The sequence below is a fragment of the Oncorhynchus mykiss genome, chromosome 21 (assembly GCF_013265735.2).
Source record: "Oncorhynchus mykiss isolate Arlee chromosome 21, USDA_OmykA_1.1, whole genome shotgun sequence".
Lineage (NCBI taxonomy): Eukaryota > Metazoa > Chordata > Actinopteri > Salmoniformes > Salmonidae > Oncorhynchus > Oncorhynchus mykiss.
Genome location: NC_048585.1, coordinates 14,249,104 through 14,273,419, shown reverse-complemented (window position 1 = coordinate 14,273,419; position 24,316 = coordinate 14,249,104). Strand labels below are relative to the sequence as shown.

At 40.2% G+C, this 24,316-nt stretch overlaps 1 protein-coding gene across 5 annotated transcripts; it reads left to right on the top strand.

Annotated features, from left to right (window-relative positions):
* The first annotated feature begins 298 nt into the window (after nt 1–298).
* Nucleotides 299–22,435, top strand: LOC110518324 (cytidine monophosphate-N-acetylneuraminic acid hydroxylase-like). 5 transcript variants are annotated; one of them, XM_036957026.1, is made up of 16 exons: nt 395–1,284; nt 6,873–6,894; nt 7,651–7,877; nt 8,111–8,202; nt 10,730–10,839; nt 11,671–11,861; nt 13,153–13,233; nt 14,732–14,798; nt 14,899–14,980; nt 15,888–16,025; nt 16,317–16,452; nt 16,599–16,739; nt 17,177–17,351; nt 18,262–18,378; nt 21,648–21,763; nt 21,927–22,435. In XM_036957026.1, the coding sequence occupies exons 3-16, from the start codon at nt 7,672–7,674 to the stop codon at nt 22,090–22,092; spliced, it is 1,818 nt and encodes a 605-aa protein (XP_036812921.1). In that variant the 5' UTR covers nt 395–1,284; nt 6,873–6,894; nt 7,651–7,671; the 3' UTR covers nt 22,093–22,435. The 5 variants fall into 5 exon arrangements, with proteins under 5 accessions (XP_036812923.1, XP_036812924.1, XP_036812921.1 ...); XM_036957028.1 differs by lacking the exons at nt 395–1,284; nt 6,873–6,894 and adding an exon at nt 299–326; XM_036957029.1 differs by lacking the exons at nt 395–1,284; nt 6,873–6,894 and adding an exon at nt 368–388.
* Nucleotides 22,436–24,316: the final 1,881 nt, after the last annotated feature.

The window sequence follows — 24,316 nt, the reverse complement described above, 5'->3', positions numbered from 1 at the left end:
TATCGAATCTTCCATTCCTCTCAAAAATTTTGGAAAAAGATGTTGCGCAGCAACTCACTGCCTTCCTGAAGAAAACACCAAGTGTCACGTTCTGACCTTTATTCCTTTGTTTTGTCTTTATTTTAGTATGGTCAGGGCGTGAGTTGGGGTGGGCAGTCTATGTTCGTTTTTCTATATTTTCTATTTCTGTGTTTGGCCTGATATGGTTCTCAATCAGAGGCAGCTGTCTATCGTTGTCCCTGATTGAGAACCATATTTAGGTAGCCTGTGTTCTATTGTGTTTCGTGGGTGGTTATTTTCTGTGTCTTCCACACGGAACTGTTTCGGTTTGTTATTTCACATTATTATTTTTTTTGTATTTTATCGTGTTCAGTTGTTGATTATCTGAGTAAGTTCACACAGGGCACAGCTGATTTTATACATGTGATCACTCCCTAGTGGTATGATCACCTACGTCAATGTATGTATGCATCAATAAGCTGAGGTTACCTTATAAGGCAACCTAGTACAGTAGCTTCTGAATTTCTTAGAATTGTCCTCTGTCACACAAGATCAAAATGTCAAAACCAGACAGTGGTTACTTTTTATCTAGTTTCGGTGACTCAGACCAACCTGCAAACCCACTCTCACAACAGCCAGGGCTTAACCATAAAGACTAATATAGATAGCTTGTGCAACGTATTGTGGCAGAGTTTTTAGACACATCGCAACAGTATATTATTATAAGGCCTGCAGCAAAACATGTGAATCTTAAGGTCCCCTTAATAATGGGGAGGGTCTTTGGGACACACCCCCTACAACGTCCTCATTGATGACAAGCGCGCTCTCGGTTGACATGACATCCTCCTTCACACAGGCAGGGGGAGCGGGGCCGCCCCATGCTTCAAAGCGGGTGAAGAACTTGTTTAGTTAATTGGCTGTAGAGAGGCACACCCTCATCTGGGCAGGGATAAAAATCTCACTTTGAAGGGGGCATTTGCCATATTCTTAAAGCTCATCCAGGCAGAGTCTCCCTGTGACATATGTTGCACCTTGTCCTTGTACTGGAGTCTCCCTGTAACATTATCCGTTGCACCTTATCCTTGTACAAGCATCTCACCTTTTTTATCTATTTTTTCACCTCTACCTTTTTTCTCTCAAGTGGATTTCCTGAGGCAAACACTTGATTCTTCTTGTTAATAAACACCAACAATTAGTTCACTGCTCAATGCAAATGCACAAAGACTGATCTCTGTCTAAACTTCAAATTCCAAAGTGTCAAGTCAACATAACAGTCTGCACAAGGTAATGCTCTTTATTATTTATGCTTCTCTCTTAATATTTGCTATGTTGTGACTAAGAAATGTACATTGTTTAAAGGTGACAGACAAAAGTTGTTTAAAACTTATGGCTGGGGGGCAGTATTGAGTAGCTTGGATGAATAAGGTGCCCAGAGTAAACTGCCTGCTCCTCAGTCCCAGAGGCTAATATTATTAGTGTATTTGGATAGAAAACACTCTGAAGTTTCTAAAACTGTTTGAATGATGTCTGTGAGTAAAACAGACCTCATATAGCAGGCAAAAACCTGAGAAAAAAATCCAACCAAGAAGTGGGAAATCTGAGGTTGGTCGATTTTCAACTCAGCCCCTATAGAAGATACAGTGGGATATTGGTCATCTTGCACTTCCTAAGGCTTCCACTAGATGTCAACCGTCTTTATAAACCTGTTTGATGCTTCTACTGTGAAGTGGGGCCGAATGAGAGCTGTTTGAGTCAGAGGTCTGGCAGCAGTCACACGCATTTCACATGAGGTATCTCCCGTTCCTTTGCTTTTCTGAAGACAAAGGAATTCTCCGGTTGGAATATTATTGACGATTTATGTTTAAAACATCCTAAAGATTGATTCCATACATCGTTTGACAAGTTTCTACGGTCTGTAACAGAACTTTTTGACTGCATCTAGTGAACGCGCTCTGTGAGTTTTGATTTGTTTACCAAACGCTCTAACAAAAGTAGCTATTTGGACATAAATGATGGACATTATCTAACAAATCAAACATTTATTGTGGAACTGGGATTCCTGGGAGTGCATTCTGATGATCAAAGGTAAGTGAGTATTTATAATGTTATTTCTGACTTCTGGTGACGCCAGCACAGCGGATATGTATTTGTTCTCTGAGCGCCGTTCTCCAATTATAGCATGGTTTACTTTTTCCGTAAAGCTTTTTTGAAATCTGACACAGCGGTTGCATTAACCTGTTATGGCTGCAATCCCGATACCGGGATCGATATGATAACTACCAGTGAAAATAGAGGGCGCTAAAATTCAAACCACAAATCTCATAATTACAATTCCTAAAACATACATGTGTCTTATATCATTTTAAATCTATTTTCATTGTTAATGTGTCCGATTTTAAATAGGCTTTTCAGCGAAAGCACTACAAACGATTGTTAGGTCTCCACCAAACCACAATAAGCACAGCCATTTTCCAGCAAAATATAGCCTTCACAAAAAACAGAAATTAAGATCAAATTAATCACTAAACTTGAATTATCTTAGGACACTTAGACACTCATAGGACTTCATGTTACACAATACATGCATGTTTTGTTTGATAAAGTTCACTAGTTCCAAAAACATCAAGTGATTTTGCATAGCCACATCATTCAACAGAAATACTCTATATAAATATATATAAATATAGTTATACACATGGAATTATAGATATACCTCTCCTTAATGCAACCGCTGTGTCAGATTTCAGAAAAACTTTACAGAAAAAGAAATGCATGCAATAATCTGAGACGGCGCTCAATTTAAAAACACCACAGCCGCAAGGATGGCGTCAACATAAACAAGAAATTACATGATAAATATTCCCTTACCTTTGATCTACATCAGAAAGCACTCCAGGAATCCCAGGTCCACAAATATTTGTTTTTGTTCGAAAATGTCCGGTATTTATGTCCAAACACCTTCTTTTGTTAGAGCGTTTGGTATACATATCCAAACCCTAATTCTGGTCAGCGTTAAATCGGACAAAAACTTCAAAAAGTGATATTACCGGTCGAAGAAACATTTCAAAGTACAGACTCAATCATTAGGATGTTTTGAACATATAGCTTCAATAAAGTTCCAACTGGAGTATTCTTTCTGGTCTTCGTGAGCAATGGAACACAAGTGACTACCATGAGGAAAAAGTGGGATCACAAAATGGCTGCTTGATGGACAGCTGATATATTCTGCTCTCATTCACTCCCACAACAACATAGCCTCATTATAATTTATATTGATGGTTGACATAGTGGAACCCCTAGGCAGTGCAACATTCATATCTCAAGGGGATTTCATTGGGGACTCTGGTGAATACATACAAGCTCAGATTTCTGACTTCCTGTTTTGATTTCAACTCAGGATTTTGCCTGCCAATATGAGTTCTGTTATACTCAGACATCATTCAAACAGTTTTAGAAACTTTAATGTTTTCTGTCCAATACTAACAATAATATGCTAATATTAGCAACTATGACTGAGGAGCAGGCCGTTTGATATGGGCACATTTTCATCCAAGCTACTCAATACTGCCCCTGCAGCCATAAAAAGTTAAGGAGAAGTATATCTTTAATTCCATGTATAACACTTGTATTTTCATCAACATTTATGATGAGTATTTCTGTAAATTGATGTGGCTCTCTGCAAATTGACCAGATGTTTTTGGAACTATTGAACATAACACGCCCAATGTATACTGAGATTTTTTTATATAAATATGAACTTTACCGAACAAAACATACATGAAGTCCTATGAGTGTCATCTGATGATCATCAAAGGTTAGTGATTCATTCTCTGTCTATTTATGCTTTTTGTGTCTCCACTCTTTGGCTGGAAAAATGGCTGTGTGTTTTTGTGACTTGGGTCTGACCTAATATAATCGTTTGTGGTGCTTTCGCTGTAAAGCCTATTTGAAATCAGACACTGTGGTGGGATTAACAACAAGATTACCTTTTAAAATGGAATAAGATACATGTATGTTTGAGTAATTTTAATTATGAGATTTCTGTTTTGAATTTGGCGCCGTGCACTTTCACTGGCTGTCATATTGATCCCTTTAACGGGATTTCAGCCCTAAGAAGTTAACAGATAAATACATTATAATATTGAATTTATTTCGCTACAAACATATACAGTGAGATGTACATTGTATTCTCAGAGGATAGCACTTAATAGCGTTAAAACATTTAACTAATTTATATATTTTGCAGATGGTAGTTTACATAAATTAAGCTCTGACCTTTCAAAAGATTAAAATGCAGAATTACATCGAATTACAATGACAGTTCAAAAGATGAATGTAAAATAAAATTGACTGAAACATTATTTTGTGCTTTACTTCTCTGTCCTTGAATCATATTTATCACTTTCTGCCTGTATCGGTGTACTGGACACCAAATATTTGTGTTATCCGGGATCCTTGGGACTTCCTTACCCCATAGAAGTTCAGGTTAAGGAATAAGGTCGAGGTTAAGTTTAGGAGTTATGGTATGGGCGTCCCAAGGGTCCCAGATATCACTGACCACACCAAATATCACTCTACACTGTTTTTATTTGTCAAGTCCTTAACCTTTCTAGCGCAAGCTCGACAACATTCCGCTGAAAGGGCAGCGCGTGAAATTCAAAAATATTTTTTTGAAATATGTAACTTTCACACATTAACAAGTCCAATACAGCAAATGAAAGATGAACATCTTGTTAATCTACCCATCGTGTCTGATTTTAAAAATGCTTTACAGCTAAAGCACAACATGATTGTTAGGTCAGAGCCAAGTCACAAAAACACAGCCATTTTTCCAGCCAAAGATAGGAGTCACAAAAAGCAGAAATATAGATAAAATTAACAACTAACCTTTGATCTTCATCGGATGACACTCATAGGACTTCATGTTACACAATACATGTATGTTTTGTTCGATAATGTGCAAATTTGTATCCAAAAATGCAAATGCACAAAGACTGATCTGTCTAAACTTCAAATTCCAAAGTGTCAAGTCAACATAAGTCTGCACAAGGTAATGCTCTTTATTATTTATGCTTCTCTCTTAATATTTGCTATGTTGTGACTAAGAAATGTACATTGTTTAAAGGTGACAGATTCCAAAACATCCGGTGATTTCAAAACATCCGGTGACTTTGCAGAAATACTCATAATAAACATTGATAAAAGATACAAGTGTTATTCACAGAATTAAAGAGACTTCTCCTTAATGCAACCGCTGTGTCAGATTTCAAAAACACTTTACGGAAAAAAACAATCTGAGAACGGCGCTCAGAACCCAAAACAGCCAGAGGAATATCCGCCATTTTGGAATCAACAAAGTTAGAAACAACACCATAAATATTCACTTAACTTTGATCTTCATCAGAAGGCAATCCCAGGAATCCCAGTTCGACAATAAATGACTGATTTGTTCCATTTATGTCCAAATAGCCACTTGTTGTTAGCGTGTTCAGCCCAGTAATCCATCTTCATGAGGCACAGGCACTTCATCCAGACAAAAACTAAAAAAGTTCCGTTACAGTCCTTTAGAAACATGTCAAACGATGTATGGAATCAATCTTTAGGATGTGTTTAACGAAACATCAATAATGTTCCAACCGGAGAATTCCTTTGTCTTCAGAAAAGCAATGGAACGAGAAGTAACTCTGTCGGGAGCGTGCATCATGAGACCAAGGCTCTCTTCCAGACCACTGACTCAAAAAGGTCTCATGAGCCCCTCCTTTATAGTAGAATCCTCAAACCAGTTTCTAAAGACGGTTGACATCTAGTGGAAACCCTGGGAAGTGCAACCTCCTCCATATCTCAATGTGTATTTGGTAGGCCAAGCTTTGAAAAACTACAAACCTCAGATGTCCCGCTTCCTGGTTGGATTTTTCTCAGGTTTTCGCCTGCCATATGAGTTCTGTTACTCACAGACATCATTCAAACAGTTCTAGAAACTTCAGAGTGTTTTATATCCAATACTAACAATAATATGCATATAATAGCATCTGGGACAGAGTAGGAGGCAGTTCACTCTGGGCACGCTATTCATCCAAAAGTGAAAATGCTGCCCCCTATCCCAAAAAGGTTAAAGAAAGGGTTTGCTGAAACTGTTAACTTAACTTGAAATTCAATTAACTTTGGATGAACTTCAGTCATATGAGCTGAAGAAAAATATGAATTGAGGATGATTGCTCTTACAACCAAAAAGTCTCTGAATCAGACCCATGTTCAAATGTGGGGTATTTCAATAAATATAAAAATATTGAAATACTCTATGCATTTGAACCCACTTTCTGTTTGTTCCTTGGGTATTTGGCAGAACGTGTTTGGATAGACTACTATTTGTAGGAAATGTTAAAAGAGGTAGCGGATTTTGACCACATAATACTCATTCACACAAGATCAGTATTTCAAATATAAATACTCATGTATTTGTACCCAGGTCTGATCCTGACAATTCCATACATTTCAATGTAATATTTAGTTCCCAAAGTGTCACAGTACTCTATGAGGAACTGACATTTGTTTGAATTTAGATATTAATCATTTGAACTAACCATGAACATGTAAATATAATGGTATAATGATTAATTCGTTGAATCTGTGCTATTGTCTAAAATGTAGGTATCAGGTCTCTCGCTCTTTCTCTCTCTCTCTATCATATTTTAAACAACTTGTAGAAAATACACTTCATGAGACTGTCAAGAAGCATTATGACCATCCTGTGTCACTTTACTTGGATTAAGAAAATACACTTTGACACTCAAGAAGCATTATGACCATCATAATCACATAAGCCAGATTGGCCAATCACATACGTGCTGCTTCTGCTCTTGCATTCATCCCAGTCATCAGAAACAGAGCATTGGGGTAAGTGCATGTCTGACATCATTTTGTGCGCAATTACAATGATAATTTAATATGGTAAATAAAAAAATAAAAAATACTGTTGACACGTAGGCTATGTTGTAATGGAATGTTTTGCCTTGTGTGGTCAGTTTTGTGGGTTTTGAAACTCATGTGTCATAACCACCCATAAAATATCATAATATATGTCACAACAGGTCTAAACATATGAAACAGTATTATGACAGGTTATGACACGTTGTCAGCTGCTATGACATGGATATGACCGTGTCATAATGTGTTATGACACTAGGTGTGAAGTAAAGTGTTACCGCATATACATATATTTCCCCTTTCTGTAATACACGATTTCCAGTGTTTGTGATATTTGAGTTGATGGTCACTAGCCTCGACGCGGTATGTTATGGATTAAACTCACATCTGTTGATAGTGTTTGATGCCAGACTGGAGATACAAGGACCGAGGACACACTGATTATTATTGTATTGTCTGAACACTGTGATTCTGTAGCAATGTCACTTACTTGTTTGGACTTCCCACTTGCCTCTGGGACTGATGTTTACAGAACAATTGTCTGCTGATTAGGATATATGGCCAGTTAGACATTTTCTCTGGTTCTGTGCTGGAAGTATCTCCCTGTTGCAACATGTAATAAACTGAATAGATTGTTTTATTGCCTTTATTGATGACTTCTGTTCGGTTCGGTTCACCTCTTCTTACGAGTACCATCCACTTATACTCCTCTACTTTTCTCATCAGCACTTCAATTCCACCACTCAAATGACAGCCCAGTCTTCAAAGACAGTGCTGTCCCTGGACTCTGAGGCGGTGTTCTCACTCAAAGATGGCATCAACTTTAAGAAGAGCCCAGATGATGGCAAGTGCTACATCATATACAAAGAAAATGGAGAGCTGAAGGCCTGCAAGAACCAATGCAAACACCAAGGAGGCCTGTTCATCAAAGACATAGAGGACTTAGATGGAAGGTAAGTAGACTTAAAGGGGAAGTTCAGGACTCTACAACTAAAGATAGTTGGAGTTAGTAGCGGCTGTTTAGAGAATACCGAACCTTGGATTACAGTTTCTCCTGGCCCATAGACTACTTTCAGGCTGAGGAACCATTTAACATCAAGTGGTAAAATCCTGAACAACTTCTTTAATACCGAGGCTTAGATAAAACATATCTATTCCATGGGACTGAAAGGTTTTTCTGATGCAGGACGGTCCAATGTACAAAACACTACTGGAAGCTGAACGTCTCAACTATGCAGTATGTGAACCCTCCTGACAGCTTCACACAGGATGAGCTGGGTAAGTTGAGCTGCCATTTTCTCAACCTGAAAGGTTATTGAATGGCATTTTAAGTCTATTTGCCATTTTGGGTCATATGAAACGGTGTGTCTAATCTTTTGTGTTCTCTGACAACTTGTGTATATTTGTACACATTGTGTGATACTGATCATTAAATCAAATGTTATGTCACATGCTACGTAAACAACAGATGTAGACTAACAGTGAAATGCTTACTTACGGACCTTCCCAACAATGCAGAGAGAAAAAAAGAGAAATAGAAAAATAACACAAGGAATAAATCCAGAGTAACGATAACTTGGCTATAGAACGTTACACGAGGTACCAGTATCGAGTAGATGTGCAGGGGTATGATGTAATTGAGGTAGATATGTTCACATAGGTGAGATAAAGTGACTAGGTAACAGGATAGATAATAAACAGTAACAGCAGCGTATGTGATGAGTCAAAATACTTAGTCCAAAAAGGGTCAATGCAGATAGTTAGCCAACCTGGACTAACTGTTTAGCAGTCTTATGACTAGGAGGTAGACGCTGTTCAGCGTCCCGTGGGTTGAGTGCCCATATGTCTATATATACAGTTGAAGTGTGAGGTTTACATATACTTAGGTTGGAGTCATTAGAACTTGTTTTTCAACCACTCCACAAATTTCTTGTTAACAAACTATAGTTTTGGCAAGTCAATTAGAACATCTACCTTGCGCATGACACATGTAATCTTTCCAACAATTGTTTACAGACAGATTATTTCACTTATAATTCACTGTATCCCAATTTCAGTGGGTAAGAAGTTTACATACACTAACTTGACTGTGCCTTTAAACAGCTTGGAAAATTCCAGAAAATGATGTCATGGCTTTAGAAGCTACTGATAGGCTAATTGACATCATTTGAGTCAATTGGAGGTGCACCTGTGGATGTATTTCAAGGCCTACCTTCAAACTCAGTGCCTTGTTGCTTGACATCATGGGAAAATCAAAAGAAATCAGCCAAGAACTCAAAATGTTTTTTATAGACCTCCACAAGTCTGGTTCATCCTTGGGAGCAATTTCCTAACGCCTGAAGGTACCACGTTCATCTGTACAAATAATAGTACGCAAGTATAAACACCATGGGACCATGCAGCCGTCATACTGCTCAGGAAAATTATCTATATCCACAGTAAAACAAGTCCTATATCAACATAACCTGAAAGGCTGCTCGCCAAGGAAGAAGCCACTGCTCCAAAACTGCCATAAAAAAGCCAGACTACGGTTTGCAACTGCACATGGGGACAAAATATCGTACTTTTTGGAGACATGTCCTCTTGTCTGATGAAACAAAAATAGAACTGTATGGCCATAATGACCATCGTTATGTTTGGAGGAAAAAGGGGGAGGCTTGCAAGCCGAAGAACACCATCCCAACCGTGACGCACGGGTGGCAGCATCAAGTTGTGTGGGTGTGTTGCTGCAGGAGAGACTGGTGCACTTCACAAATAGATGGCATCATGAGGGAGGACAATTATGTGGATATATTGAAGCTACATCTCAAGACATCAGTCAGGAAGTTAAAGCATGGTCGCAAATGGGTCTTGCAAATGGACAGTGACCCCAAGCATACTTCCAAAGTTGTGGCAAAATGGCTTAAGGACAAAGTCAAGTTATTTGAGTGGCCCTCACAAAGCCCTGACCTCAATCCTATAGAAAATGTGTGGACAGAACTGAAAATGCGTGTGCGAGCAAGGAGGCCTACAAACCTGACTCAGTTACACCAACTGTGTCAGGAGAAATGGGACAATTCACCCAACTTATTGTGGGAAGCTTGTGGAAGGCTATCCCGACACGTTTGACCCAAGTTAAACCATTTAAAGGCAATGCTACAAAATACTAATTGAGTGTATTATCTCGATCGTCGTTCTAATCATACTCAGACCAAAGCGCAGCGTGGAATCGGTTCGACATCTTTTAATTATCAGAGAACCGAACAAAAAAACAATGAAGAATAAACGACACGTGAAGCTCAAGCAGTGCTCACAGGCAACTACACAGAAACAAGATCCCACAAAACACAGTGGGGAAATGGCTGCCTAAATATGATCCCCAATCAGAGACAACGATAAACAGCTGCCTCTGATTGGGAACCATACCAGGCCAACATGGTAGAAATAAACGACCTAGATTACCCACCCTAGTCACACCCCGACCTAACCAACAGAGAATAAAAAGGCTCTCTATGGTCAGGGTGTGACAGTGTATGTAAACCTCTGACCCACTGGGAATGTGATGAAAGAAATAAAAGCCAAAATAAATAATTCTCTCTACTATTATTCTGACATTTCACATTCTTAAAATAAAGTGGTGATCCTAACTGACCTAAAACAGAGAATATTTACTAGGATTAAATGGAATTGTGAAAAACTGAGTTTAAATGTATTTGGCTAAAGTGTATGTAAACTTCCGACTTCAACTTAAGATAATCAAATAAAAGTAATTCATTAGATTATTAATCGGAAGAGTTTTGACTTTGGCTTGATTTTGCTAACGCAGACGTCGTGATGACAGACGAGGGTGGTCTTCAGCTCGTGGAGGTGATCGTCTGGGACCCCTGGTTGGCAGACCCCCAGGATCCACAGGAACTGCAGGAGGGAGAGGTGACTGTGAGTACAGCTCGTCACACACACCCACGGCTGGACAGATCTGAGGCCTTTCCCAGTGGGCAAAACTGGTTGCAATTACATTATGACATCTTACATGACGTCATGGTCAGGATGCATACTGGTTGTATAAAGACGTTTTGTTAAGGTCAGAAAAACATGTCTTGATCTGGTTGTGATCTTGGTCTCGTCATGAAAAAGATGTCTTCACCAGGCTGGTTGAAACTAATGTGGAACACATTACCATGTTGTTTAGTCACAAATTTGTGACAAGAACACAAACACTAGCTATGATCCAAGGCTAGTTAGTAATTACCCGGAGTGAATCAAATATGAGCCTTAAAATGATAACCGAGAGTTGTGTGTCTACACAATCTTCTACTCATCTTTGATCTCATCACCACTTTTATAATGTGAGATCTGAGGGTGTGTTCTCACCTGAAAGGCTGCAGTGCCAAACTTAAGCCTGGGACACATAAGGGAGATGGGCAAAGGTTGAAAGATATCACCAACCGCCATCCAAGATTCTAGATTACGTATCGGGATAGATCTCCGATCACAGCCGTGCCCAACAACAGTGCAGGACACATTGCTGGGACTCTGAGTGACAGTTGGTCACATTACTTTTTGACCATCTCCCCTGTGTTCATTTAAATTCCAGAGACACAGAAACGACAGTCCCAACACCGACACCTCTGAGATTTTCCCCATATGGCCGACAGGCTATTTATATCAATGTTATTGATGGTCAACAGCGCCGCACGCAAATCTAAAAAGATAGCACGTCGGGCGACAAGATTCTCCGCTCCAAACTCAACCTTCATGTTCCTCCAGGTGACCTACCTCACCCATGCATGCATGGAGCTCCAGCTAGGGGGGAAGAAGATGATATTCGACCCCTGGCTGACGGGTCCGGCCTTCGCCAGGGGCTGGTGGCTGCTCCATGAGCCCCCTGCTGACTCCATGGAAAGGCTGTGCATGGCCGACCTCATCTACATCAGCCACATGCACTCCGACCACCTCAGGTATTCAGAGATGGTACCTGTATGGAATGTGGTACAGGTATGTAGAGATGGTACCTGTACGTAGTATGGTACAGGCATGTAGAGATGGTACCAGTATGGTACAGGCATGTAGAGATGGTACCTGTATGGTACAGGCATGTAGAGATGGTACCTGTATGGTACAGGCATGTAGAGATGGTACCTGTATGGTACAGGCATGTAGAGATGGTACCTGTATGGTACAGGCATGTAGAGATGGTACCTGTATGGTACAGGCATGTAGAGATGGTACCTGTATGGTACAGGCATGTAGAGATGGTACCTGTATGGTACAGGCATGTAGAGATGGTACCTGTATGGAGTATGGTACAGGCATGTAGAGATGGTACCTGTATGGAGTATGGTACAGGTATGTAGAGATGTTACCTATATGGAGTATGGTACAGGCATGTAGAGATGGTACCTGTATGGAGTATGGTACAGGTATGTAGAGATGGTACCTGTATGGAGTATGGTACAGGTATGTAGAGATGGTACCTGTATGGAGTATGGTACAGGCATGTAGAGATGGTACCTGTATGGAGTATGGTACAGGCATGTAGAGATGGTACCTGTATGGAGTATGGTACAGGTATGTAGAGATGGTACCTGTATGGTGTATGGTACAGGCATGTAGAGATGGTACCTGTATGGAGTATGGTACAGGTATGTAGAGATGGTACCTGTATGGAGTATGGTACAGGTATGTAGAGATGGTACCTGTATGGAGTATGGTACAGGCATGTAGAGATGGTACCTGTATGGCAGAATGAAATGGATTGATATGGGAGGATGGGCTCAGTGAAACTGGAAGGGAATGGACTGAACGTATCAAACACATACTATTCCAAACATTACAATGAGCCCGTCCTCCACAATCTCCACCCACCAGCCACGACTGATTTCAATGCATTTATCATTTCGGTCCTACTTTAACGAAGTATAAAGGCATTTTATAGCATGCATGAAGTTTCTGAAGCACTACGCAAAAGCTTCACAGATAATCTATAAGCGTGTGTCATATTCTATAAATGGTGTATAAAGGGTGGTGTATAAATGGTGTATAAACTATGTATGTTTGAGTATGAGATAAATGCTTCACATATCATCTATGTAAGCTATATTGAGCCTTTATAAGTTGTACTTAGTTTAAAGTGGGACCCTAATTTCAATTACGGAAGTAAGCAGAAATGTTGATTCCAATTTTCCTTATGAGGATGAGCACACAGAAGGCAGGACGTTTTAAGATGATTCCTGAAAAATGTATTTTCAGCTACCCAACCTTAAAATCCCTCTCTGCGACGAGACCCGATGTTCCTATTTATGTTGGTGACACATCAAGGCCAGTGTTCTGGTAAGGGTTATCTATATACAGTTGAACTCTGAAGTTTACATGCACTTAGGTTGGAGTCATTAAAACTTGTTTTTCAACCACCCCACAAATATCTTGTTAACAAACTATAGTTTTGGCACATCGGGTAGGACATCTACTTCGTGCATGACAGAAGTAATTTTTCCAACAATTGTTTACAGACAGATTATTTCACGTATAAATCACTAACTGCACATTGGGACAAAGATAGTACTTTTTGGTGAAATGTCCTCTGATCTGATGGAACAAAAATAGAACTGTTTGGCCATAATGACCATTGTTATTTTTGGAGGAAAAAGGTGGAGGCTTGCAAGCTGAAGAGCACCATCCCAACCGTGATGAATGGGGGTGGCAGCAGCATGTTGTGGGGGGGAAGAGGGTACTTTGCTGCAGGAGGGACTGGTGCACTTTACAAAATAGATGGCATCATGAGAGGGGAACTTATTTTGAAGCGGCATCTCAAGACATCAGTCAGGATGTTAAAGCTTGGTCGCAAATCGGTCTTCCAAATGGACAATGACCCCAAGCATACTTCCAATGTTGTGGCAAAATGGCTTAAGGACAACAAAGTCAAGGTATTGGAGTGGCCATCACAAAGCCCTGACCTCAATCCTATAGGAAATGTGAGGGCAGAACTGAAAAAGCGTGTGCGAGCAAGGAGGCCTACAAACCTGACTCAGTTACACCATCTCTGTCAGGAGGATTGGACCAAAATTCACCCAACTTATTGTGGGAAGCTTGTGGAAGGCTACCTGAAATGTTTGACCCTGTCACACCCTGACCATAGAGAGCCATCGGGGTTCTCTATGGTATAATAGGTCACAGCATGACTAGGGGGGTTTTCTAGTTATTATAGTTCTATGTTGGTGTGTGAGTATGGTTCCCAATTGGAGGCAGCTGAATATCATTGCCTCTAATTGGGGATCATACTTAGTGTGTCCCTTTTCCCACCTGCGTTGGGGGATATTGTTTTGTGTTTGAGTGCCATTGTGAGCTACACATTTCACGTTCGTTATATCTTTGTTTTTTTTGGAAGTTTCACTATTAATAAAATGTGGAACTCTACTCACGCTGCGCCTTGGTCCACTTATTTAGACCACGATCGTGACAGACCCAAGTTATTAAACAATTTGAAGGCAGTGCTACCAAATACACTCAATTAGTATGTAAACTTCTGACCCACTGGGAATGTGACGAAAGAAATAAAAGCTGAAATAAATCATTCTCTCTACTATTATTCTGACATTTCACATTATTAAAATAAAGTGGTGATCCTAACTGACCTAAGACAGGGAATTTTTACTGGGATTAAATGTCAGGAATTGTGGAAAAACTGAGTTTAAATGTATTTGGCTAAGGTGTATGTAAACTTCCAACTTCAACTGTATATGTCAATCATTAACATGGTTTTACAACCATAAAACAAATGAGAGTGTCACCTTTATGGGTTTATGCTGTCCTCATTTGAATCATGTTACAGGATGCTGGAGAAAAGGCAGGTGAAGCTGACAAATATCAACGTCGTTCCCTTTGGCATTTGGCAAAACGTAAGCATAAACAGCTCACTTTGCATGAACAGTTTATACGATAAAGGAACCTCTGTCAAAAGGCTCTTCTTTAATGCCCTTCTCCTGTTGTCTCCGTCAGATTGATGAGCACCTCAGATTCATGATTCTGAAGGATGAAGTGCACCCTGAATTGGACACCTGTATCATTGTTGAATATAAAGGTAGTCATCATGTCCTTTGTAAGGGCACGTGGTGCTAGCTTCTCCAGAGCCCTGGGTTCAATTCCTGCAGTCACAGGAAGTCACTTTTCATAAAAGGGTCTGCTAAGTGGTATATACACCGAGTGTACGAAACATTAGGAACACCTTCCTAATATTGAATTGCACCCCCCTTTGCCATCAGAACAACCTCAATTGGACTCTATTGGCATGGACTCTACAAGGTATTGAAAGTGTTCCACAGGGATGCTGGCCCATGTTGACTCCAAAGCTTCCCACAGTTGTGTCAAGTTATATGGATTTCTTTTGGGTGGTGAACCATTCTTGATACACACGGGAAACTGTTGAACATGAAAAACCCAGCAGGGCTGCAGTTCTTGACACACTCAAACCGGTGTGCCTGGTACCTACTACCATACCCCCTTCAAAGGAACTGAAATATTTTGTCTTGCCCATTTACCCTCTGAATGACACGCATACACAACCCATGTCTCAAGGGTTAAACATCCTTCTTTAACCTGTCTCCTCCCCTTCATCTACACTGATTGGAGTGGATTTAAATAAGTGATCATACCCTTCACCTGGATTCACCTGGTTAGTCTATTTCACAGAAAGAGCATGTGTTCCTAATGTTTTGTCCAGTCAGTGTACAAGTGCAGATCACACATTCTGACTTTCATCCCACTTTATCTACCAACAGATTATACATCCATATAAAGATGGGCTCCATCAGGATAATTAAGACTAATTATTGTATTGAACATGCACATCCTGTCTGATTCAGGTCCTTGTCAGTTCAGTAGTAAAAGTATATGTCAGCGCCACCTGGTAGAAATACGATGCACCTTAAAGCCTTATCTCAACCTTATCTCATTTGACGGGTGCATCTGATCCTGGTTCTCCCACCCAGGTCATATGATCCTCAACACGGTGGACTGCACCAGGCCAAACTACGGCCGACTGCCCCACAATGTAGACCTGATGATGAGCGACTTTGCTGGAGGGGCGTCTGGCTTCCCCATGACCTTCAGTGGAGGAAAATACACAGGTGAGGTGGACAGGTATACAGCATCCAAATGTATAGCCGGACAAATAACAACAGAGAAATGAATTGCTCCCTTGGGTTTTCCTGGCTATTGACTGCAGATGGAGTGAATGTCAATTGTATTTCCTCTCTCCTTATCTCCTCCTCAAAGCACATCGGAACAGATATGAGGTTACTTCCCTCGGATGTTCTCCTCCAATGCATTTTGAGGAGGAGGCAAGGGGAGAGGAAGCGAGGAATCAAGGAAACACAACTGAGATTCACTCATTGACTAGTGTCGATTTCACCCTGCAGAGAGCTGGAAAGCTGATTTCATCAAGAATGAAAGGAAGAAGCTCATGAACTACAAGACCCAGCTGGTAAAATCCTTGCAGCCCAAGATCTACTGCCCGTTTGCCGGTTACTTTGTCGAAGCACATCCCTCAGACAGGTATTACAAAACGTTTACTCTTTTGTGTACAAATTCCGTTCTAGGTTGAGGTTAGGTTTTGACCCCTCTTATTGCTTCAATTGCAGTCACTCAATATAACTTGCATCCCAATTTGACATTGACAACTGACATAAGTTAACTGACAGGTACATTAAGGAAACTAACACGAAAAACAAAGCGGAGGAGCTCAATGCCCTGATCAAGAAGAGCGCTCCAGGCATAACAACATGGACACCCAAGCCAGGCGCTGTGCTCGATCTGGCACTGGCTCTGATGAGCCCCAGCCGGTAGGATTGCTCATCAATCAGCAAATCGTGTGTGTGTCCATGTCTGTCATATCAGTCCATACTCCATAGAAATGCCAACAATCATCAATAATCACAAATCACATTTTAGTGTTTGATGTTTCCCTCTGTTGTCAATACCATTATTACCTCACTTCCCTACATTGTTAACCTCTATTACATCACTTCCCTACATTGTCTACCATTATTACATCACTTTCCTACATTATCTACCATTATTGCATCACTTCCTTACATTGTCAACCATTTTTACCTCACTTCCCTACATTGTCTGCCATTATTATCTCACTTCCCTACATTGTCTACCATTATGTTCTCTTTCTACATTATGTTTTTTCCTACATCATTGAATTCCTTTTTAATGTTGTAACCCAGGTAAAATGCACTGTAAATCATGTATGATTTGACTATAACCACAGGAAAGCCATCACCGACCCTCCATCCGGGACAAACATCTATAAGGACAGTTGGGACTTTGATTTGTACGTGGATGAACTGAACAGGGCCATCACCGCTGAGATGTTTAAACATAAAAGCTGGATCCAATTTTATTACATCTGGGCAGGGTTTAAAAACTACAATCTAGTTGTCCGGGTAAATATTGCAGTCCATATAAAAGTCCTCACAGCTCTTAGTGCTCTACTGCACATCTACAAGCTGACTCCTGGGGTGGATTCATTAGTCGCAGACTGTTGCAAAATGTTTTTTCAACAGAAACCGATTACTGTTTACTCTTGGAACCAAACGGAAGCCTGAATTTGTCCAATAGAAACTTGTTTTCATTGCAAAATGTTTTTCGTTTGGATTAAACTTTTTTTGCAACAGTCTGCAATTTAGGAATTACACTCCTGGTTACTCCTGACTCGCATTCAGTAGGCAGTAAAACATGCAAGGAAAATTGTAAATATTATTGGACAATCTCAATTTTAAAACGTTTCTAGGTTTTGTACCAACTGAACGCGACCCCTTCCATTCACTTCCTCTCTCTGTAGATTTCTGGAATGTTTAAAACATGTACGGACGCTCTCATGGACACAGACTAAGCCTATTCCTGAATTAAAAAAAATGAAAAGCTCAATGGAGAATCTCTATCGAATTTTTGGGGGGTTCCAGGACTAGGCTTAATTTATGTCCAGGAAACTGCCCTTGGAACAGCTGATTTTGTCTGCTTGGATTGCCAGATGGGCAGGCTTGACACTTTAGGGACTATGACCCTTGGTTCCATTGTGCCAGGCATGTTCAATCAATTTGAAAAATAAAAATACATTTTTAACCCAAATCTAGTGGGTTTGAGGGTCGAACTTAGAACAAAGATTTTCCAATTCTTCTCATTCTTTTGCTACTTTTAAGATTCTGGTAATTCTTTAGATCTGTGTATTGATTCCGATTATTCTGGTTATTCATATTCTTATCTGATATTTATCATAACTGCAGGTCAGTGAATAACGCAAATTGTTTGAATTCCAACTAAACATAGCCTAACTGTTTGTAATATGTATTTAAGGTCATAGAGACAGATGAGGACTTCATTCCGATAGCCAATGGCTACAACTATCTGGTGGACTTCATGGATCTGTCCTTCCCTACTCAGAGGCCCACTAGAGAGCACCCTTATGAGGAGGTGAGCATGGCTACAACACCTGCTCACCTATATACAATTAAGTACACTGCACTCAACTTGAGAAGAATCAAAACAATCATTGTGGAGCAGGAACATAGCATGTTACAAATCTGTCATAAGGGTGGCAGGTAGCCTAACAGTTAAGAGCACTGGGCCAGTTACCGAAAGGTTGCTCGTTCAAATCCCTGAGCTTACTATGTGAAAAATATTTTGATGTTCCCTTGAGCAAGGCACTTACAGTGCATTCGGAAAGTATTCAGACCCCTTTACTTTTCCACATTTTGTTATATTACAGCCTTATTCTAAAATGGATTAAATAAAATAAATCCTCATCAGTCTACACAATACCCCATTTTGACAAAGCGAAAAAAGGTTTTAGAATTATTTTAGCAAATGTCAAGAAATTATAAAATACCTTTTTTACATAAATATTCAGACCATTTGCTATGAGACTCGAAATTGAGCTCAGGTGCATCATCCTGTTTCCATTCATCATCCTTGAGATGTTTCTCCAACTTGACTGGAGTCCACCGGTTGTAAATTCAATTGATTGGACATGATTTGGAAAGTCACAGACCTGTCTATATAAGGTCCCACAGTTGACAGTACATGTCAAACCAAAACCAAGCCATGAGGTCGAAGGAATTGCCCATAGAGCTCCGAGACAGGATTTTGTCAAGGTACAGATCTGGAGAAGGGTACCAAAAATGATCTGCACCATTGAAGTTCTCCTAGAACACAGTGGCCTCCCTCATTCTTAAATGGAAGACATTTGGAACCACCTAGACTCTTCCTAGAGCTGGCCGGTGGGCTAAACTGAGGATTTGGGGGAGAAGGGCCTTGGTCAGGGAGGTGACCAAGAACCCGATGGTCACTCTGACAGAACTCCAGAGTTCCTCTGTGGAGATGGTTGTCCTTCTGGAAGGTTCTCCCATCTCGGCAGCACTCCACAAATCAGGCCTTTATTGTAAAGTGGCCAGACAGAAGCCACTCCTCAGTAAAACGCACATGCCAAAAGGCACCTAAAGGACAAACAGGATTCTCTGGTCTGATGAAACCAAGATTGAACTCTTTGGCCTGAATGCCAAGCGTCACATCTGGAGAGAACCTGGCTTTGGGACAAGTCTCTGAATGTCCTTGAGTGGCCCAGCCAGAGCCCGGATTTGAACACGATCTCTGGAGAGACCTGAAAACAGCTGTGCAGCTTCGCTCCCCTTCCAACCTGACATAGCTTGAGAGGATCTGCAGAGAAGAATGGGAGAAACCCCCCCCCCCCCCCCCAAATACAGGTGTGCCAAGCTTGTAGTATCATGTCCAAGAAGACTCAAGGCTGTAATCGCTGCCAAAGGTGTTTCAATAAAGTAAAGGGTCTGAATACTTATGTAAATGTGATATATATATAATTTTCAAATGCAATACATTTACAAAAATTTCTAAAGCTGTTTTTGCTTTGTCATTATGGGGTATTGTGTGTAGATGAGTTTAAAAAAAAATCAATATTAGAATAAGGCTGTAACGTAACAAAATGTGGAAAATGTCAATGGGTTTGAATACTTTCCAATTTTTAAATAAGAATAAACTTTTCCCTTTATTCATGTCATTCTCATGAGGTGAACGCTGTTCAGACACAAAGAGATGGCAGGCTGCTATGCCTAACTTCAGGGGTTTGAATGTGTTGTTGTTGGCAGATGCAAATCTGATGCAAAGCTGTTTTCAGTTTAAGATAATTGTTTGCTGGATTAAATGCAGTGCTTGATAAGTACAGTGCCTTCAGTATTGGTTTGGGGATGCTTTGCTGGCTCAGGACCTGGACAACTTGCCTTAATAGAAGGAACCATGAATTCTGCTCTTTATCAGAGAATTCTACAGTAGAAAGTCAGGACATCCGTCTGTGAGCTGTAGTTGAAGTGCAGCTGGGTCATACAGCAAGACAATGATACAAAACACACAATCAAGTCTACATGAAAATGGCTAAAAAGCAACAAATTTGAAGTTTTGGAATGGCCTAGTCAAAGTCCAGACCTAATCCCAATTGAAATGTTGCAGCAGGACATGAAACGAGCAGTTCATGCTTGAAAACCCACACATGTTTCTGAGTTAACTTCTCTAGGATAGGGGGGCAGCATTTGGAATTTTGGATGAAAAGCATGCCCAAATTCAACTGCCTGCTACTCATTCCCAGAAGATAAGATATGCATATCATTAGATTTGGATAGAAAACTCTGAAGTTTCTAAAACTGTTTGAATCATGTCTGTGAGTATAACAGAACTTATGTAGCAGGCGACACCCCGAGGACAAACCATTCAGATTTTCTTATTTTTTGAGGTCAATCTTCTCAATGAGGTTTCATTGCAACTTATTATGTGACTTGTTAAGCACATTTTTACTCCTGAACTTATTTAGGCTTGCCATAACAAAGGGGTTGAATACTTGACTCAAGACATTTCAGATGTCCATTTTTTTTTATTAGAATTTGTAAGCATTTCTAAAAACATAATTCCACTTTGACATTATGGGGTATTGTGTGTAGATCAGTGACACAACCTAAATGTAATCCATTTGTAATTCAGGCTGTAACAACAAAATGTGGAAAAGGTCCAGGGGTGTGAATACTTTCTGAAGGCACTTTACACTGCACTCCATTTATGAGCAGGATCAATACAACAAAAAACTGCTTCTAGGGGTCAAACATTACGGGGCAGAAACATACCATGTTACAAATCTGTCTTCCGGAGAGGAAGAATAACATTTCCCTGGACTCATGTCTTTCTCGTAAGAGGTGAATGCTGTACGAGGCACAGACACACAGAGATGGCAGGCTACTATGCAGAATTTCAAATGTGTTGTAGGTGGCAGATGCAAAGCTGTTTTCAGTTGAAGATCATTGTTGGTGGCTCAGTTCTCACTCAAGTGTAAGGCACGATTACCGAACAGGCACGCAGGGCAAAATGTGTAGAATAGCATGAGATGAGCTATAAAACGGCACATTTATCTTTGCCCCATGGCAAAATGTGTAGAATAGCAGGAAATTAGATTTAACATGGCAAAACAAACTATAAAACAGCACATTTTTCTCTTTGCTCCATGGAGAAAAGTGTAGAATTTCAGGAAGTTAGTTGGTGGTAAATGCGGCAGCCTTGCCCTGCTTAAATGCCAACATGCTTTTAAACAAACCGCCATTTATCTCCAAGTCGATCGTTTGTTTTCCATTTCATGTAACTTGATTGGACTGAGAGATAGACGGTGTACTACTTTCTCTTCTGTAAAGATCAAGAACAGGATCGGAGTCATGAGGCACGTGGTGAAGAATGGCCTTCTTTGGGACGACCTGTATATCGGCTTCCAGAACCGTCTGAGCAGAGAGCCAGACGTCTACCACCACCAGTAAGCCCTCGTCTCCTCACCTTCCCTCCTTTGGTTCCTTCCTCCCTTACCAGACCCAGGCATCTACCACTACCAGTCTATTGCATTGCTGTATACTAGAGCAACGATTCTCAACTGGTGTGTCGGGACCCTAATATTGTACCTGTCTTGGTTATTTGTCCAGGTTCTGGAACCACTTCCAGACAGAGTTGCCAGTCACTGGGCCGGACTGGGACTTGTTCCTGCAGCAGGTGCCATCATACCAGAGGTCTGCTGAACCCCAGGGAATCCAAACAGAAAGTGTCTCTGCTTCTACATTCTTAGAAAAAGCAGACTGTACTGTCTCATGAGAACCAAGCTTTGTGCCTGTATCTATTAATGAATAGTAATGAATAAGAAGAGCTGCTCTCCCTGTCACTGTAGGCACCACCAACCTCCCTGTGCTACTGAAACAGGGAAAAGGGACGTGGCTGACAAGATTTAATTTCTAAATTGGTTCAAATAATAGCTTCATTTAGGGTTCATTTTCTAATTTGTTTTTTCATATAATGGTGAAATCAATTAACATAGCGTCTATTGTTGCTTGGCAGGTCTGTATGTAGAGGACTAGTAACAAAAAGTAGGAAAATATATGCACTCACTACTATGTCGCTCTGGATAAGAGCATCTGCTAAATTATTAACATGTAGAATATGAATAAACTATCATTGATTATTATGTGTATTATTGATTATATGATTTTGGATGTGTGCTGACAATGCAATGTGTTTTTTTTCAACATAAAAAAATAAAATAGGTTAGGGTTAAGGATTTGGTTAATGTTAGGTGATAGGTTTGGTTTTTGAGCTTTAACTATTCATCATTAGTTATAAGAGACATGAGGGATGCCATAATGAAGCTTTGGAAGGGCTGAGTGCAGGGGAAACGGTCACATGGCAGTACTGATAAGGGGAGGAACCGTTTAAGGCCCATTTCACTAGCAATAATGATGTAATGTTTAGCGATAAAGAGGAGACTCCACCCAAAATGGGGTATGTATACCACCACAGCTGAAACCATGTTTTTGTCGATTGCCATCTATACTGACTTTCTGGTGAGGCCTGATCAATCTCACTAGAAATGATCGAAACAGGTGGGATTTAATTATAAAATGAATGAGAAACACCAGTCTCTATTCAAATTTTGACAATACTTTATGAGATACAATTATTTACTTATGGAGTTATCAAGAGTTGCAACTCTTGATTGGTTATTCAAATTATTATTATTATTATTATTATTCAAGTTTATTTTCGATTTAACATGTTTTTTGAATCACGATACGAATCATGTGTTCGAAAATAAAAATGACAAGTTCCCTGGGGTCCTGGTCATTGGGTAAATATACACATTTATTTTGTTCAGTCTGCATATAGAAGGAAAAATATATTTAAAACCATTTTAAGGATCTGCCTAAAATGACATACCCAGATCTAACTGCCTGTAACTCAGGATATGCATATTCTTGGTACCATTTGAAAGGAAATACTTTGAAGTTTGTATAAATGTGAAAGGAATGTAGGAGAATATAACACAATAGATCTGGTAAAAGATAATACGAAGAAAAAAACAAGTTATTTTGTACCATCTTTGAAATGCAAGAGAAAGTTCATGTGTTATTCCAGCCCAGCTGCAATTTCGAGCAGTGTATGTGCAAAGTTTTAGACTGATCCAATGAACCAGAAAACATAAGTGTTATACATAGGTTTAAAGATTACCTTCTTGTTAATCCAACCACGGTGTCAGATGTCAAAAAAGCTTTACGGCGAAAGCATAATTATATCTGATTATACCCGCGCTCTCGGGATTGCGCATGAAAAAGCTTTGTGACACTTTAGGGTCCACTAATTCAGACTGGTCTTACTCCCTCATTTTTCAGAATACAAGCCTGAAACCATTTCTAAAGACTGACATCTATTGGAAGGCATAGGAACTGCAATTTGAGTCCTAAGTCAATGGATACTGTAATGACATTGAATAGAAAACTACAATAATAAAGAGAATCCTACATCCTGTATGGATTTTCCTCAGGTTTTCACCTGCCAAATCATTTCTGTTATACTCACAGACATTATTGCAACAGTTTTGGAAACTTTGGGGTGTTTTCTATCCAAATCTAACAATTATATGCATATCCTAGCTTCTGGGCCTGAGTAGCAGGCAGTTTACTTTGGGCACGCTTTTCATCCGGAGGTGAAAATAATGCCCCCTACCCTAGAGAAGTTAGCTCAACCCAACCCATCTGCATGTCTACAGTGGAATCTAGTCCCTCTATCTTTAGCTCTGCTTCCTCTGTCATGGTGTCTTTAAGCTCACCCATTACCCAGCTGGACAGACCTCACTTCACGTGAGAACTGTGAACCCAAGGAGAGACATGACGATCTTTACCGCTTCAGGTGCTGTAAGGAGTACTGTGTGTGGACCAGACCAACGCTGTTCCACACCCCGCCTGGTGTATCTTGATGTACACTCAATCTCCAGAATTCAGCCTGTGCCTTCGGTTATCTCCCACTCCTCATGTACCGCTTCCACCTG

Excerpts from the sequence above, each read along its gene's own strand:
- LOC110518324 (XM_036957028.1), top strand. The coding sequence starts at position 7,672 with ATGACAGCCCAGTCTTCAAAGACAGTGCTGTCCCTGGACTCTGAGGCG. Across the intron at positions 10,840-11,670 it reads TGCAGGAGGGAGAGGTGACT|GTGACCTACCTCACCCATGC; the intron begins GTGAGTACAGCT and ends ATGTTCCTCCAG. Across the intron at positions 21,764-21,926 it reads CCAGACGTCTACCACCACCA|GTTCTGGAACCACTTCCAGA; the intron begins GTAAGCCCTCGT and ends TTATTTGTCCAG.